General features: G+C 37.4%; 1 protein-coding gene across 2 annotated transcripts in view; it reads left to right on the forward strand.

Moving 5' to 3' along the window:
• PDE1A (phosphodiesterase 1A) overlaps nt 1–19663 on the forward strand; it is a 280045-nt gene that overhangs the window by 222898 nt on the left and 37484 nt on the right. For both annotated transcript variants that reach the window (XM_061135146.1, XM_061135147.1), the window contains exons 9-13: nt 1945–2046; nt 2155–2275; nt 12518–12599; nt 14655–14775; nt 15843–15988. In XM_061135146.1, the coding sequence (XP_060991129.1) occupies nt 1945–2046; nt 2155–2275; nt 12518–12599; nt 14655–14775; nt 15843–15988 (572 nt within the window). The remainder of the gene's footprint in view (nt 1–1944; nt 2047–2154; nt 2276–12517; nt 12600–14654; nt 14776–15842; nt 15989–19663) is intronic.

Genomic DNA, 19663 nt, shown 5'->3' on the forward strand with positions numbered 1-19663 from the left:
AACGCTGTTTCCAAAAGCTATAAAAATGTATTTGCTAGTATAACCTTAATACTATTTCACCAAGAATTAAAATATGGATAGCTTTTTAAAGACTTGTAGGTTTTCTGTTTGCGTATCTATTTCTTCAAGTAACTTTAGTGACCATAAATGCAGCGATTTTTAAAGTTTGGCAAGAAAAGTTTATAAAAAATACATTTCCTTTGTGTACCAGTTTATTGATATATGATTAGTTGATTATTGATAACACCTAGCATTTACTGATTACTGTTACAAAACAGAATTCAACTGAGTAAATTTTAAAGATCTTATTGACTTTATTCAACAATTCATGAATTGGGCAACATTCCATCTAGCAGATAAAAAGGAGCTCCTAATAACTGTACAAAATGGCAGAATTTTATAAGTGGAAAGAGGCAAGACAAGAAAGTTATTCCAGCAAGGATCTGATTGTTTCCTGCAAAATCACCTTTCTTTGGGAGATAATAGGGGTCTATCAGGCGGATTTCCTTCCTAGTGCTGACCAGATAATTGATTGGTTTAAGTTTTCACTCCTGGGGGAGGTTAAAACTATAAATTAGGTATTAAATCTTGGTCTGATGTGGGTTTAGCACAAATAATGCATTTTGGGGCCGGTTGTTTCTTTTTTCACATTACATTGGCAAACTACAATGTATTTATTAAATCTTACAGATTTCATAAAGCTTTTCTCTCATTTTTCCTACTTAACATGAATGTTTTGGTACAGTTGGTATTGTAACATGGATATCTCATAGTTTGGAAGAAAAAATGTAATTGAGAATAGTTGTATTAACTTCCTTGATAGCCTCCATTCCCTTAATATTTGGGTAAAAGTATATTCTAAGAAGGCTATCCAATATCAGAACAGTAAGTAATCAGAGTATTGTTTTCTCATTGCTCCCATCTAAAAACCCATATGAATTGAGCACCCATAATTTTCACCAAGAATCTCCAATATGTATTGTTTTTAAAACAAATCATCCAATCATACCAACTTTAGGTAAAACATCTTTGACACACGATCATAATTCAAGTTTGCCACACACTTGTAATTTAGCTTACTCTACTGGCCACAGAATAAAAATAAAATATGATTTCCAGCATAAGTGACTGTTTTACCTATCTGTACTGAGCAAGCAATGAATTGTAGAACATGCAAGGCTTTGCTGGGGTTACTCATCTCCTGCTTAGTGTGAGAATGATTTATTCATGCATAGGCTTTGTGCTATGGTCACCATATTTACAGTGTCTTGGTTACAATTTCAACAGTACCAATAGCTCTGTCTGTGATATGTAGGATCAAGGTCCCCAGAGCTTAAACAGAGAATTCGCAGTCACTTATAGTCTTGATTTCCTGGGGTTCTTATGATGGAAACTTGGTACAATGGAGTGGTCCAACTGTCAGCTTTGGTAGTACTACTCTTGCGGTTGAGTCTGATCTCTGCTATATACTAGCTGTGTGACTGGGCAAACAACTCAGTACTCTTGAGTTGTGAGGGTTAGTGCCCCTCACATAAAAAGCACTTAAAACACGGTCTGGATTGAATAAATATTGAATAATGGTGGTAGTTTTATTAATAGTAAATTCTGCCTTTAGAGTGGTTTTTCTCTAAAATTGGATAGGATCCTTTCTGATATTAATTATTTCTAAAAGTGATATTTAGAAAGTATGAGTGGGGAAGGGTTGTGTATGTGGGAGGGAAAGCATCCAGTTCTTTAAAAGGAGATGTTACACAGCATCATTCACAGATTGCTCTCCTGGCGACATCCTAAAGCCAAACTTCCATAAGCTTTTTTATATTTAAAAATATAGCATCTCTTCTGCTCATACCATTAGAAAAAATAAAATGCAATTCTTAATATTAAGTGTTTCACTTGAGAACAAAGAAAAAAGGCCAAACTTTTCTGCTTTTCATGACTCCACAGGGATCTTCGGAACCTGGTGATTGAAATGGTCTTGTCTACAGACATGTCGGGTCACTTCCAGCAAATTAAAAATATAAGAAATAGTTTGCAGCAACCTGAAGGGTAGGTTATAATTTTGTTTTCATATTAAAGATCTGTGGGCTTGGACTTGGAAAAGACTGTAGTTGGTTATTTTGTTCTGATAATTTGAGCATGCCTTTGTTTTGACAGGCTTGACAAAGCCAAAACCATGTCCCTGATTCTCCATGCAGCAGACATCAGTCACCCAGCCAAATCCTGGAAGCTGCACCACCGATGGACCATGGCCCTAATGGAGGAGTTTTTCCTACAGGTGCCTCTTTCACACTGTGTCTGTGCAAATGCTTTCGGAAATAGTGACTGTGCATATTAACATACCTCTTTTCTGTACAGAATCCAGACCTTGTGATGTGATATTACCAACTGGCCACAATACATTTTTGGGACTTCAGGCAGAATTTATTAATCTCTCAGATAAATGTATTAAATAATCCTATGTAGTATTATACATGTTTTAAAGAGGGTCAAGTCTTGGATCTTAGATGCCAAGCTAGAGAGAAAGAAATGAACAGATTAGAGTTGTTATCTGCTATCCAAAGGTACAATGCTAGGGTTAGAGTTTTCAAAGACAGAAAATAGCTTTCATCATAAAAAGGGAAAGGGAGGATGTATAACACTTCTGCATACATCTTTTTGTTTGGAATTTACTTACACATGCATAGTTGCAAGGATGGTTGAGAAATATAGTTTTTAGCTGGGTGAACATGTACCTAACTGCAAGAAGCTATTGTTATGTGAAAAAGCAAGCCTGGATATTGTCAACAAAAAATTAATCAATAGCCAATATAAGAAAGAAATGGAAAATTTTATTTGAGTCAAACTGAGAATTGTAATCTAGGAAAGTCTCTCAGAGAGTTCTGAGAACTGTTCTGAAGAGGTAAAGGGGGAGGACAGTATATATGTGATTTTGGCAAGAGGGATGCGTGTAATCAAGTACATGTTCCACAGAATGTTGTTGCTAGTCACTAGGAACAGACATCTTAGTTACACTTTTCTAAGTATGGAAAGATACAAGACAGGTTCATAAGAAATTTCTGCTGAAAATATTTAACTGTCTAAGGGCCAGTTCTGTCCATTGCCCTAGCACAAAGTGCCTCATTCTACTCTTCACTCTGAATTCCTTTCAGTGTGTGTTATAAATCGGCAACCGCAGTGGCTAATGACTTCTTGTAGAACTGGATGGTGGGCAATATTCTTTATTTTACAATCCCTTCCCTTTAGGTCCTAATTTTGACCAAGATTTAGGAGACATTTCATGACCAATTTGTCCCATGGTGCTCAGAATGCTCATTCCCATGTCAGGCATGTGTTTCATTGATAACCCACTCAATATACTATTACTGGACTGTACCCATTAACAGTGGCCAAAAACTTCTGGAACACTTGTCATACTATTCTGTTATAGTTCAGGAAATGGTTTCATCTTGCTGCTTCGTCCCATACCTAGAGTTACACTTTTATAATCATTGATCCTATAGAACTGTGTATTTGACCAATTGTTTCAAGCTGCCTAGTCATTAATTTTATTTGAGTCTCAGCCACATATTTGGTAATACAAGAAACAATAATCATGAAAAATCAGCAGAATACAAATGATAGAGCTAGTAACATTAATAAGTTTATAAGTGAGTACTTAAGAACTTCCGTTAGGTATGGTCCATATCTCCCCAGGTCACCTGACCAGTCTGTTTTGCATGAATCACTATCTTTAAGGGAAATGATGTCTTGGCATTGTACATAAAGTTCATCAAAGATGGCTGCACATACAAAGCAAGCAGTGGGTCATCTTGACTCCTGGTGACTCTGAAAAAGTTATGTTATTTTCTAAGGAGTGACATGGCTGGTGCCAGAAGGAGAAAACATCATCTTTATGATTAAGCAGGTATTTCTGCTCCTGGGGAGATTTGGTTAATACATAATGCATGTTCACAATGGACACTTGAGGGGAGGGAAAAGGCCCAAATGGGCAGAGCAAAAAATTATGTTTAAATTTTCCTTGTATTGCCTTAAAATGTGAATTTTTATTTCATCAACATGGAGAATGACCAGCATTCTCTACAACATGTATACATGTTTTTTCCTGTGTGGTGTCCCTCTTCGGTTTCTACTCCCACTTGGGGTTCTAGAGTATAGTGAGTCAAGTAACTCAGGAAATCTCTACACTTAACAATTATAATTTTATTATAAAGAATACAACTCAGAACAACCAAATAAGGATGGATAAAGGGCAAGATTTGGAAGGGTCCCAGACATGGAGCTTCCATGCTCTCTCACCATAGAGACAGGGTATGCCACCTTCTGGTACAGCGTGTTCACCAACCAACATGTGCTGCTCAGCTTTGGGGTCAGGAGTTTTTATGGGGGGTTCATTTCGTAGGCATGATTGATTAAATCATTGGCCAATATAATGGAAGTCAATCTCCAGCCCTCCTTTCATACCAGGAGAGCAGGCTGCCCCAGTATTCCAGGCCTCTAATCATGTGATTATTCTCTCTGGTGACCAGCTCCAACCTGAAGCAATCTATGGGGTCTCGGCCATGACTCACACAGTTGTTTTATTTTTATTTATTTATTTGACTGGTTAGGGCTAGGGTTAGGGTTGTGCTTCACTAAACAACAGATTTTCAATGTAAGGAAACAGCTTTCTATGGGAAGAAGATGCCATCTAGGACTTTCATAGATGAAGAGGAAGTACATGACTGGCTTCAAAGCTTCAAAGTCTGACTCACTTGTTAGGGGCTAATGCAACCGGTGACTTAAAGTTGAAGCCATTGCTCATTTACTGTTCTGAAAATCCTTAGGGCCCCTAGTGTTAGTCCCTCAGTTGTATCCAACTCTTTGTAACCCCATGACTGTAACCTGCCAGGCTCCTCCATCCACGGGGTTTTCTAGGCAAGAATACTGGAGTGGGTAGTTATTTCCTTTTCCAGGAGATCTTCCCTACCTAGGTCTCGTACCTGGGTCTCCCACATTGCAGGCTGACTCTTTACCATCCGAGCCACCAGGGAAGCCCTTAAGAATTATGCTAAGTTTGTTCTACCTGTACCCTATAAATGGAACAATAAAGCCTGAATCACAGCACATGTGTTGACAATATGCTTTACTGCCTATTTTAAGGCCATTGCTGAGACCCACTGCTCAGGAAAAGATTCCTTTTAAATTATTACTGTTCGTTGGCAATGCACTGGTTATCTGAGAGCTTTGATGGAGATGTATAAGATAATGTTGTTTTCATGCCTATTAACACAACATCCATTCTGCAGCCATGGATCAAGGAATAATTTCCACTTTCAAGTCTTATTATGTAAGAATTACATTTCATAAAACTATATCTGCCATAGATAGTGATTCCTCTGATGGATCTGAGCAAAGCAAATGAAAACCTTCTGGAAAGAATTCACTATTCCAGATGTCGTTAAGAACATTTGTTATTCATGTAAAAAGTCAAGATATTGACATTAACAGGAGTTTAATAAAAGTTGATCCTAATCCTCAGGGATGATTTGGAGGAGTTCAAGACTTCAGTGGAGGAAGTAACTGTAGATGTGGAAATAACAGGAAAGTTAGAATTAGATGTGAAGCCTGAAAATGTGACTGAATTGCTGCAATATCATAATAAGACTTCAATTCATGAGGAGTTGCTTCTGACGGATGAGCAAAAAAAGTGATTTATTGATATGGAAACTATTCATGGTGAAGATGCTGTGAAAATTGTTGAAATGACAACAGAGGATTTAGAATATTACATAAACTTAGTTGATAAAGCAGTGGCAGAGTTTGAGAGGGTTGACTTCAATACTGAAAGAATTCTGCTATGGATAAAATGCTGTCAAACAACACCAGGTGTTACAGAGATACCATTAATGAAAGAAAGAGTCAATTGATGTGCCACATTTATTGTGTTCTTATTTTAAGAAATGGCACATCCACCCAACCTTTAGCAACTACCTCCCTGATCAGTAAGCAGCCATCAGTACTCAAAACCCTCCACTAGCAAAAAGATTACAATTCCCTGAAGACTCAGATGATGGCCAAAATTTCTATCAATACAGTATTTTTTAATTAACCTATGTATATTGCTTTTTTAGGCATAATGCAAGTACGCACTTATTAGGCTACATTAGACTATAATATGGTATAAACATAACTTTTATATACACTAGGAAACAAAAAAACTCATAGCTCACTTTATTGCAATGCTTGCTTTGCACTAGGAAACATAAAAACTCATATAGCTCACTTTATTACAGTTCTTGCTTTATTTTGGTGGTCTGAAACAAACCCAACCTAGAATATCTCCAAGGTATACCTGTACTAGTTCTTTGTTATGGCATTTCAAAGAAGAAATTCCAACAACCCCCAAGAGAATTGCTAAGACAGACATAAACTGTCAGGTCTGAGCACATCAGGCTACTTGAGTTTCCAAGTCGATGGAACCACTTTCTCAACCCCTACCTACAGGCTCATCTCCAAGAAAAGATGCATTTATTCAGAGGCATAACTAAGTTGTTGGTTAAATAATTGAGTTTAGTGGTCTCTGTTCTGCTCAATTCAGTCGCGAAATCAAGTCCAACTCTGCAACTGCAGGGACTACAGAATGCCAGGCTTCCCTGTCCTTCACTAGCTCCTAGAGTTTGATCAAATTCACATCCACTGAGTCTGTGATGCTATCTAACCGTCTCATCCTCTGCTGCTCTCTTCTCCTCCATCCCTCCATCTTTCCCAGCATCAGGGTCTTTGCCAATGAGTCAGCTCTTCACATCAAGTAGCCAAAATTTGGAGTTTCAGCATTAGTCCTTCCAATGAATATTTGGGACTGAAATCCTTTGGAATGATTGGTTTGATCTCCTTGCTGTCCAAGGGACTGTCAAGAGTCTTCTCTAGCACCACAACTCAAAAGCATCAGTTCTTTGGTGCTCAGCCTTCTTTATGGTCCAATTCTACATCAGTACATGTCTACTAGAAAAACCATAACTTTGACTATATAGACCTTTGTCAGCAAAGTGATATCTCTGTTTTTTAATATGCTGTCTAGGTTTGTGATAACTTTCCTTCCAAGAAGGAAGCACCTTTTAATTTCATGGCTCCAGTCACTGTTTACGGTAAATTTGGAGCCCAAGAAAATAAAATCTGTCACTATTTCCACTTTTTTTCCCTTCTATTTGCCGTGAAGTGATGGGACCAGATCCTATGATCTTAGTTTTTTTTAATGTTGAGTTTTAAGACAGCTTTTTCACTCTCCTCTTTCACCTTTATCAGGAGATTCTTTAATTTCTCTGCATTTTCTGCCTTTAGGGTGGTATAATATGTATATCTGAGGTTGTTGATATTTCTCCCAGAAATCTTGATTCCAGCTTGTGATTCATCCAGCCTGGCATTTTGCATGATACGCTCTGCACACCTAAGGCTCCCAGGTAGCACAGGGGTAAAGAATCTGCCTGCCAATGCGAGTTTCCGGTTCAGTTCCTGGGTCAGAAAGATCCCCTGGGGGAGGGCATGGAAATCCACTCCAGTACTCCTGCTAGAAAATTCCATGGACAGGCTACAGTCCATAGCATCACAAAAAGTTGGACATGACTGATCACGTACATATACACTCTGCATGTAAGTTAAATACGCAAGGTGACAATATACAGCCTTGTTGTACTCCTTTCCCAATTTTGATCCTCTCCATTGTTCCATGTCAAGTTCTAACTGTAGCTCTTGGTCTACATACAAGTTTCTCAAGAAGCAAGTAAGGTGGACTCATATTCCCATCGCTTTAAGAATATTTCACAGTTGCTGTGATCCACACAGTCAAACACTTTAGTGTAGCCAATGAAACAGAAGTAGATGTTTTTCTGGAATTCCCCTGCTTTCACCATGATCCAGCGAATGTTGGCAATTTGACCTCTGGTTCTTCTGCCTTTTCTAAACCCAGCTTGTACATCTGGAAGTTCTCGGTTCATGTACTGCAGAAGCCTCGCTTGAATGGTTTTGCACGTAACCTTGCTAGCATGTGAAATGAGTGCGATTGTGCGTTAGTTCGAACATCCTTTAGCATTGCCCTTCTTTGGGACTGGAATGAAAGTTGACCTTTTCCAGCCTTTTGGCCACTGCTGATATTTCCAAATTTGCTAATATATTGAGTGCAGCACTTTAAAAACATTATCTTTTAGGATTTTAATGACCTAGGGACCTAAAATTTTGCATCAGTCACTTATCTGATTCAATGCATCAGAATATATGTGTATTCAGTAAGCTTTTTTATTTTTAAAAGTATTTTTTTGGCCTCCTATGGTTAGCATCCTCAAATGAAAGCACAATCCCCAAAAATACATAAACCAGTTGACTTACACAGTGTCTATTGCTTTTGACCCTGGTTTCACTTTGATGAAAAGTAAATGTTCCCTATTCAGGGACGGAATAAGAAAATTGTTAAGTTTGTCAAACTCATCTTCAGGGATCCTGACTTCCTCTTTACATATCTTTCCCTTTCCCTTAGGAGTCTCCCTTGTCCTCTAGGGTTCCTGGTTCCCTCAGAATCTGGCTATAAGGCCCCCTACTAATCTTGTGCTCATGGCCTTTATTCACCCTAAAGAATAAATAACACTTTGAAATATTTATAAATAAATAATTAACTCACCCTAGCATTCAATCTGTTTAACAGTGGAAGTTTAATATTCTAAATCAATTGTGGAGTACAGGAAGCAAGTATAATATAAAATCTTCTACTTCATTTGTAGGAAGATCAACCCTGCATACATTTGTCAAATGCCTAAGTCCTATATGAAAATTTTAGCATCCACTATGAAATTTAGTTCATGGAAAATAAATCATCCCAATGCCTTTGTAAGTCACAAATGATCATTTTCAGGTCAAGGAATTTAAATGATATAAATCTACATCTTTAAAAATATCACCAACACTGTAACTAATAAAAGCAATTAATCATCTTTGCATATGTCAATTAGGAATTTACAGTATTGCATTTCCCAGGAGGCATATAAGTAGCTTTATTTCTATTTTAAGAATAGTAATGTCATTTTATTTAACAAGCTATTAATGATATTATTCTTTTACTTTATTCTCAACATGTTAAAATAAAATTCATAATAGTCTTTCAATCAAGCCCTCATACAGGTTGTCTTATTTCTATTTGTAGTCCCAAAGTCTCCTTTTCATTCAGTTTTGAAGCACAAGCCTCATCCTTAACTTATCCCAAGCCACCCCCATGCTGCCTACAAATTAATGTTTCAGAAACAGAATTTCTGTTATGTCAATTCCATCTAGGCAATAGAAAGGGAAAGCCAATGCCCCAGTCCATTAGAAGTAAATTAAGTACTAATCCTTTTTCTTGTAGTTTAACACCATCCAAGGTATGCGTCACACATCATAAATACCTCTAATTTGCAGGTGCTTTTGCTATTATTAATTATGATTTTTGTTGTTGTTGTTCAGTTGCTAAATCACGTCCAACTCTTTGTGATCCCAGGGAGTGCAGCACCCAGTTCCTCTGTCCTCCACTATCTTAATGAAGTTTGCTTAAATTCATGTCCATTGAGTCAGTGATGCTATCTAACCAGCTCTGATTTTTATTAGTTAATATTTACTGACTACTGACTATATATTAGGTAGTGTCCTTAAACTTCATATATATTATCTTAGATAACCTCAGGATAACTCTGTTAGATAGATGCTATTATATCCTTATTCCTACAATGAGTCAACTGAAATCAGAGTTAGTTAACAGAGGAGGAGAATTCGTTTCTGCAAAGCCTGTGATTGGTTTGTCTGAAGGAACAGAGATAGCAGTGATACAACTTTGTGTCTTGTGACTCCAGGGCTAACAACACTAATAATTCACCTCCATTTGTCCCTTAAGCCAAGTATAACTATTAATTCCAAAAGGAATGGATGTTATTCTCTTGGGAAATGATGAAGTTTCCTGGGAGAGGTCACAGCAATTCTATCTCTATTTTCTGTAACTTGTGACATAGTGAAACATTCTTGTTTGTAGCTACTTGGCCTACTAATTCTTTGGTGACCATATTAGATCTTCCCGAGCAATTCTGATTTCAAACTTTCTGCCCCTCTTAATCAGAGGCATGGATCAGAGGAATTGCACCAGAAAATATCATCAGTAAAAACTTTAAAGCCGCACATTGACATAATGTAAAGATCATGATGAAAAGATGTTAGAGAAAGCAGACAAAGGAAACAGAAGTTCTCAGACAGGTGTTGCCTTGTAACATGGGCTCTGCCACTAAATGTACACCACTCCCTTTTGTCCCCTGATCTTAGGACCAGATCATATGTCCTAATAGTGGTCTTATGGGGCTTCCCTGGTGGCTCAGATGATAAAGAATCTACCTGCAATGTCAGAGACCCAGGTTCGATCCTTGGGTTGGGAAGACCCCCTGGAGGAGGGCATGGCAACCCACTCCAGTATTCTTCTTCTTTTATTTTTTTCTTTAAATAATTTAAAAAATTAATCAATTTATTTTTAATTGGAGGCAAATTACTTTACAATATTGTGGTGGGTTTTGCCACACATTGACATGAATCGGCCACAGGTGTACATGTGTCCCCCCATTCTGTCTTTTTTTTTTCCATTTATTTTTATTAGTTGGAAGCTAATTACTTTACAATATTGTAGTGGTTTTTGCCATACATTGACATGAATCAGCCATGGATTTACATGTGTTCCCCATCCTGAACCCCCCTCCCACTCCAGTCCAGTGTTCTTGACTGGAGAATTCCATCTGTCCTCTCCCCTCTTCAAGAGTATACTCTCAAAGTATCCTCTCTCCTCTTTCAAATCTCCTTGAATGCAAAGAGCCAATGTTTGATAAAGCTTATCATAATTAAGGGCTTCCCAGGTGGCACTAGTGGTAAAGTATCCTGCCAATGCAGGAGACTCAAGAAATGCAGGTTCTGTCCCTGGGTTGGGAAGATCCCTTGGAAGAGGAAATAGCAACCCAGTCCAGTATTCTTGCCTGGAAAATTTCAAGGCCAGAGGAGCTTGGCAGGCTACAGTCCATGGGGTCACAAAGAGTCTGACACGACTAAGCAACTGAGCATGCAGTCATGCTATCATAGTAAAAAAGTTTTGTATGTAGTAGCCACCTTTAAATCTATTATCTCTTGTGATATTTAGCCCCTCCAAAAATGGAGTTCTTCAATATTTGTGTTCAATTAATCTACAGTTGATAAGATCAAATAGTAAAAAACATTGATATTTCAATTTTTTCTGATAAGACTACATTAAAATAAGATTTATGCAAACAGTAGCTCAGTTGATAAAGAATCTGCCTGCAATGCAGAAGACCCCGGTTCAATTCCTGGGTCGGGAAGATTCGCTGGAGAAGGGATAGGCTATCCACTCCAGTATTCTGGGGCTTCCCTTGTGGCTCAGCTGGTGAAGAATCTGCCTGCAATGTAGGAGACCTCAGTTCGATCCCTGGGATGGGCAGATCCCCTGGAGAAGGGAAAGGCTACCCACTCCAGTATTCTGGCCTGGAGAATTCCATAGATTGTATAGTCCATGGGGTCACAAAGAGGCAGACACAACTGAGGGACTTTCACTCACATGCAAATAGAATGTAAGAATATTGACTATGTTCCTCATTACTTGCTGTGGGAACTTCAATAAAACTTGGTTTATAGGTAGAAAGATCTTTCAAAATGCTAATACACTTTAAAAAAAAAGTGTTTAATTTTATTTATTTGAGTGTACTGGGTCTTAGTTGCAGCATATGAATTCTCAGATGCAGTATCGGGATCCAGTTCCCCAAGCAGGAATCAAACGCAGGCCCTCTGCTTTGGGAGGGTGGTGCCTTAGCCACTAGACCACCAAGCAGCTGCTGCTTAGTTGCTTCATCCATGTCCTACTCTGTGTGACCGCATGAACTGCAGCCTGCCAGGCTCCTCTGTCCATGCGATTCTCTAGGCAAGAGTACTAGAGTGGGTTTCCAGGCCGCCCTCCAGGGGATCTTCCTGACCCAGGGATTGAACCTGGGTCTCGCATATTGCAGGCAGATTCTTTACTGCTGAGCCAAGGAGGTCCCTCGTAAGTTTAAAAAGCAGTCCAATCATGAATTCTTGATACTGAAGATCTGCTGATGTTATTTGGCATTGGGGGAAAAAAGCAGAAAATTCATGAGCTGGAATGTCAAAAGCCAAATAACATACCAAGATGACTAGCTTATGGCGACTTTAGGAAATTCCAAAGAACAAAGGTTTCTCTCTCTAGAATAGCAGTGCAGAGTGTCCAGGTGCTGAAAATGTTCATGTTATTTTACTTCTGGCATTGTGTGCCTTGTACAACACATCCCCAAAGGGAGACCAACTCAGTAAAGTTATATGAACTTGAATAACAGCTTTTGGTTTTATAATAAATACACAAAGCCAATTAAGAAATAAAATATGCAACTTTTTAAGGCTTTTTATCTAAGCTGCTCTTATCTTAGTTTCTCCACACCAAGTCTGTACTAATGGGCTTTTCTTTCTGTAGGGAGATAAAGAAGCTGAATTAGGGCTTCCATTTTCCCCACTTTGCGACCGGAAGTCAACGATGGTGGCCCAGTCCCAAATAGGTAATGCTGAGAATTGGTGGTTATGGAGAGCGAGTGTGTGCCTGTTAGTTTTCAAATGGATACACAATGTTGTTCACTCATGAAAGTCTATTCCATATGCATGATAAATTTAATCTTTAGACTGATCTTTATGGAGGTGAATGGTAAGAATTTTGAAACGTTCTCACAAAATGAATCAAGAGAGCAGAGTTAGTGAATAATTTAATTCTGTTTGTAATCCTTTTATAAAATACAGAGCTTTCTTCTCTTTCTGTGCAAGAGACAGCATTTTTTGTTGTTTTGTTGCTGATTATTTTCTGTAATTTAATTCTTTATATATGGAATAATCCAATGAAAATATTAATGTATCCGTTCTGTTATCACTAAATTTGAATAATATGCCTAATGTACTAGCTCATATTCTTTTGGGAAAAAATTCTTAGGATATGAATATGTTAGGGAAACCAACAACAGGAAATTTGTAAAATGACATTGTTCCCAACCTTATTTATTCTTTTCATTTGTGTTTATGTTGGGAACTTCAAATCCAGCCCATGATTAAAACATATTACTGCTATTAATATACTAAAATGGTATTCCCTGGGCCAGCATCTTCATTTCTGGCATCTATGACCAATAAATGAAAGAATCACCGCCTTACCTCTGTAGTTGGTCCTACAGCGCCTCTCTCCAAACTGGTGATCACCTGTCAGAAAGCTTCTTGTGCTCACCTTTCCCCCTTCCTACCCGTGTTCTAATAGCTGTTTTCCTAGCTATCATAACGCAGGTGCCTCTCATCGTTTACAAGGTGTGGATACGGCAGGTTAAGGGCCTCTGTGGGCAGACTGAGAAAAATTAAGTTTCTGAGGCTTGTTGCTGTTCTGTGATTGCTACCATGTTAGTAAAGGTGACTCATTTGACAGTCTCTAGATCCCAAGCATTTAAAACCACAGACAAAACTTGAAAGAACACCCTGGTGGTCAATTAACAGTGACTTAACTTGAAGTCATCAATTAAGATACAAAACTACTGAAGTTTTTTGAATTAAAAATGTACCTTAATATACACTATGGTGAATCCAATTGTATGAAATGGAAATTACTTTATCCAAGTTCCTGATGAATAGGATATTTTTTAAATGTAGATATTTCCCAGGACACTGTCATTGAAAAAGCATCCCCACAGTGTTCTCTTATATTCAGATGGTGGTCTGTTGCTCCCAGTTGTGTTTAAGGCAACAAACATTTGATTTCCAGCGCCACACTTCTCCTGGGCCCTCGGGTGTTGAATGTACACAGAGCTTGTCTTCTCCACCTAAACACAGGTAGTAAATGCTTCCTAGAGGACCATGCCCCATTCTCTGTGTCTGTCATTTTCTAGTTTGATGAGTACTTTAAATGTAAAAGTCTTTATTCAGTCCTGACAACTCAAAGTGGTGGGATTAATGCTGTCTCCCGGAGATGTTACTGTTCTCTGACAGATTTAACAGAATACACCCACGCTCTGTGAACTAACATTTTGTAGCCCGAGAATAATAAACAGCTATTTGAAATATTACCTCACTGGCAGAAAGCTCTGACTGATATAGTATGAGAAAAAAAAAAAAAAAAAGTGGTTGCCTTCCTGTGGCTTGAAAAAATAGTTCAACTATTTAGTTTCTTTGGAGCTTGGATATTATGTCTTGTTGGTCAATAACAAAATTCAACAAACAAGTGAAGATTTTTTAGAAAGGAGAGTGATCCCTCTCATTAACAGTGAAAAACAAATTGACTCTGGTTAGTCTGAAATTATTGTTAACAATAATATGAGGCTGAATATTAACAGGAAACCCAATACACTTGAGTTAGCAAGTTTAAATTGTATCCCATTTTTACTGCTTGAGAGATGATTTTGTAGAGCAGTTAAACTCTCCTAAAGATTGTATTGGATTAAAATTAATTGCAAAGGGTAAGCTAAGCCAACATTGTAGTTGAAAATTGCTATCAGGAGGTTAGATCTGAATTATTACTAATTTAGAATTTAGGAAATTATAACACTTGACTTTATTGATATTTATTTATGTTTTTGCTTTTGTAGGTTTCATTGATTTCATAGTAGAACCAACATTTTCTCTTCTGACAGACTCAACAGAGAAAATTATTATTCCTCTTATAGAGGAAGACTCGAAAACCAAAACTCCTTCCTATGGAGCAAGCAGGTTTGATTGTTTTCTTTTTTTGTGTCTTTTCTTTTTTACTTATAATTATCTTTATTATTCCTTACATTAAGCAGGAAATTCGTAGAAGAATTACTAGGTAGTATTGCCACCTAATGGCTCTATAATATATTGCATCTGCCTTTGAAGTTAGGAACTTGATGTCCACTAGGAAAAATATCCAAGTTTAATACTAAAGAGTATTATAGAATCTTATTCAGTACTCAGGATAGTAAATATTATTTGAATTTTTATTGAAATGTGTGAATTATATCCTGGATATATTAACATATCCAATCATGGTAGGCAGTTGGGAGAGGGGAATTATGTTGTGTTGCTAACAAACAAATCAATCACAGACCACTTGTATATCTAGAAAGATGCCTATTTCAAAGTTAGCCTTTTAGATGACATGAATACAATGGATCTGGATAATGTGTCATAGTAAAGTTCATTTATATACAATTTAAAACATTTCAATCTAGATTTTTTTATTGACAAATGTGTTAAAGGGTATTATTTAAAATGTCCAGTTGCAGAAAAATTATGCTAAATTCTTGCCCATATGAACACATAGCTGTTCCTAATAACATACCAACAGGTTCCTTAAATGTTGCCCTAGTGAAGAAACAGAGGGGATGTTCTACCTGAGAAAGATCCAGGTTAGCCTGGCGATTAAATAATGGAAGGAGGGGCAGGGACGGTTATCTGACTTTGAGCTCCAGAACGCTGATGTCTATTTTGTGATGTTCACCAGTGGACTCACCACTAAGTCAGCTGTCTCAAGATTCTGCTCCTCTATTTAGGCCTCACCCACTGCCATCCCCACCCCGTAACACATGCTGTGGGATTATGACCTGCTGCTCTGGCCCTGTCCACGAGGGAAGGAAGGTGTGCGGTGAGCAGCCCTGGGCCTGGCTGCTGCCTTCCTGCTTCTCCAGCTGGTTTTGTGAAGTGTTTCAGGCTTTGCTTCCTCATCCCATATTCTGCCCTTGGCATTTTCTGGTTTCTTTGGTGGTTACTGTTAGCTCAATAACCTATATGTTATCTCATATTGCTGATTCCCTTAGACGATCAAATATGAAAGGCACCACGAATGATGGAACCTACTCCCCTGACTACTCCCTTGCCAGCGTGGACCTGAAGAGCTTCAAAAACAACCTGGTGGACATCATCCAGCAGAACAAAGAGAGGTGGAAAGAGTTAGCTGCTCAAGGTACAGTTGTTTATGAGGACTTCCTGCCATCCCTTTCTGTCCTAATGCCTCCTCTGAGATGTTGGATTGTTTTTCTCCCCAGATTTCCTCTTTTACAAAATATGCAAGCTCTTAGAGGTATTTATAATTTGGCTATTCATAAGAAAATTGACTATTCATAAGACTTTGACTATTCATAAGAAAATTGGTCTGTCTGTTAAATAAAAAGAAATTCTGCTCTGTTTGTGCCATGTAGGCTGTAGAAGTATTGACGTGGGTGACAGGAAAGTGGATGTGAAGGAAGGATGGGACAGTAAAAGCGTGACCAAGTTTTATATGGCACAGTACCCTCCTGTTCATTTCTAGAGGTGCTTTTGATCCTGTGTTTCAGGCCTTCCAAATAGATTGAGTTGCACTAGGAAAGCAAGACTTTGTGTCAGAGATTTGAGTTGTTTTTTTTTTTTTTTTTTTTTCAGTTTTATTAAGTTATTTCTTTGGCTGACAGTTTCACTCATGAGTTGGAAAGATCATTTGTAATCTGCTACTGAAGAAATATGTCCCTGGCATATCATAGGTGCTTTAAAGTTATTTATTTAATGTGGTTTTGAATGAAAGAGTGAATGAATAAACTTCACTTTGAATCTATTTATTCAGAAAGGAAAACAAATGAACATATTTTCAGAAATAGAAAGAAGAGAGGAGGGAAACAAGATTTCTGAAACGCCTCCTATGTACCAGGCATTTTACATGTATTATCCTATTTCCTTTTATAACTGTCTTTTGAAGTGGAAAATATTACGCTCATTTTACAGTCTGGAAATAGAAGATCATACAGCCTCTAAGCACTAGAGTCAAAACTGATTCTCTACCCAAGGTTTTTCCCACTGCATGCTATTATACTGTCTCGTATCTTTCAAGAAAGTATGAAAAAAATTGAGTTGAAATATTTATATTCAATAAATCTAAGAATCCAATTGACCAAAATGCACTCTTCTCTAAGAAAGTTTTAACTAAAATAAACAACAGTGAACCCCAAACATCAACCCATCACTTAGAACCTATTTGTTATAAAGGAAAACTCTGTGTCAGAATTGGATTAAGTACAATTGCTCTCTTTCTAATAAACTTTATTGTGTTGCACACAGGGGTAAATTTAAGATTTGCATAAAGTTCTCAACTTACATTTCTGAAATTGAGTAATAATAACTCAGTCCTGCAGGTATAAAATGTACAACCAAGATTTGAACATAGGAAGTCTGGCTTTAAGCAAATTAAAATCATAGAGCATTTTAATAATATAATTTCCAAGGGTACTTATGAAGAGCATTCATTGTTTGAATAAAGAAACTTATGTTGAATTTTATTTATAAAATTACATACTTAGTTTCTATTTCCAATGCAGTGGTAAGCTAGATAAAGAAATATGGTAAAAAACAACTAGCAATGCTGGATGAAATATTGCTGAAAAGAAATTGGCACCCGTAATGAAAGTGAAAGTGTTAGTCATATCTGACTCTGTGAACCCATGGACTGTAGCCCACCAGGCTCCTCTGTCCATGGAATTCTCCAGGCAGGAATACTGGAGTGGGAGCCATTTCCTTCTCCAGGGGATCTTCCTGCCTCAGAGATTGAACCCAGGTCTCCAGCACTGCAGGCAGATGCCTTACCATCTGAGCCCCCAGGGAAGCCCTGGCACCCTTAGGACCTGTTCAAATAAGGAGAAAACAGAAATTCAGAGAAATAAAGAAACTCTGAAGCAAGGATCTCTCCTGAGGGCATCTGTTTACTGAAGTCATGGGTTTGCAGACTGAATTTACTACCACATTGGGCTTATGCCAGAAGCGCAAATTTGGCTTTACATTTAAAAATTCTATTACTGCACTCATCATATTAATGATAGAAAGAGAAAAATGTAAGACCTCAAGAAATGCAGAAAGAACATTCAAGAAAATTCAGTATGCATCCACTTTTTAAATTCAGAGGAACATTCCTAATCTACTATTTTTGTTTTCCTACTTGTCTTGCCTTCATTCTTACTGCATGAGATTTCTTTTTTATCCCAATATATTTCCTTTATGGTTTGAAATATTTTCACTCTATTCCTATTATTTTCATAATTAATTAGGAAATGTTAAATCTAATAATAATAATAGTAATCAATAATCAATAGTAAATAACAGAAAAGTTAACCAGTAAGTTTACCTTTCCACCAAACAACAGAAAAATCTTAAAAAATAATTTTAACTGATATTTTATTTTTTAAAGTTTTAGAAATACAGAAATTAAAATTTAAAACATCTTCTTGAAATTCAAGAGGACAATGTCTTTTTAACATTGTTTTGAAAAATGAAGCTCGTGCAGGAAGACCCCTCTAAGGTTCTTCCTTAGCCAGCCAGATATGTTCCTCAGATAAACCACAGCAGAGCTATATCAGACCTTCCAGGTCTATTTGATTGCTGGGATTTCTTTTTGTTAAATCCTGATAGTCTAGCAGTTACTCCAAACTTGGACAACAATCTCAAGCTTGCAAAGCTGTGAGGTTTCCACATTTATTCTAAACTAAATCCACCACTTTATATTGGAGAAACTGTTTTTTTTTCCTGTCTTATCCCAACACAAGTTGCGTCTACCTGTGGCAGCAAAGCTGGTTTCCATTCTCAAGCTGCTGTTGGCGGGGGAGGTTGAGAGCAGCTCCAGGCAAGAAGGTCCAGGTTCCTGCTGTTTGTACCAGAATCTCCAGGAATTTTTCAAGAATAAATGCTTCTCAAAGTGTCGTGTTGCCTTGATTGATTTCCAGTGTGATGGAATAATTGTTTTGTTCATGTTTTCCAATGCTGTGTTTCTTTTCTGTGAAGAAGAAACCCTTGGCCTCTTTATATCACAGCAACAGGAAGTCCTCTCTCTCCGCATTGGCTTTGGGAAAATTAAATAAGTTGATTTATATAATTTTCTTACAGGTACCTGAAGTAGTAGCCATTACATGAATTGGCTTTTATTATTGTAATTATTACTTACTGTGCTTCTGCTATGTGTTCTAGGAATTAGGAGTACAGTAAAAAACAAGCAAAACAACACACACAAAAAACTAGAGACACTTAACTTCACGAAAGAATTCAAGTTAGGAGCAAGATTATGACTTTAAATAAGGTGCATAGGAAAGATTTTACTGAGAAGGTAATACTGTAAATAAATACATGAAGGTGGTTAGAAAGACCTATGAGATTAATCCTTTGTCTGTTTCTTCATTTGCTATTATTTTCTCCCAATCTGAGGGCTGTCTTTTCACCTTACTTATAGTTTCCTTTGTAGTGCAAAAGCTTTTAAGTTTCATTAAGTCCCATTTGTTTAGTTTTGCTTTTATTTCCAATATTCTGGGAGGTGGGTCATAGAGGATCTTGCTGTGATTTATGTCGGAGAGTGTTTTGCCTATGTTCTCCTCTAGGAGTTTTATAGTTTCTGGTCTTACATTTAGATCTTTAATCCATTTTGAGTTTATTTTTGTGTATGGTGTTAGAAAGTGTTCTAGTTTCATTCTTTTACAAGTGGTTGACCAGTTTTCCCAGCACCACTTGTTAAAGAGGTTGTCTTTTTTCCATTATATATCCTTGCCTCCTTTGTCAAAGATAAGGTGTCCATAGGTTTGTGGATTTATCTCTGGGCTTTCTATTCTGTTCCATTGATCTATATTTCTGTCTT

The sequence above is a fragment of the Dama dama genome, chromosome 33 (genome assembly GCF_033118175.1).
Source record: "Dama dama isolate Ldn47 chromosome 33, ASM3311817v1, whole genome shotgun sequence".
NCBI lineage: Eukaryota > Metazoa > Chordata > Mammalia > Artiodactyla > Cervidae > Dama > Dama dama.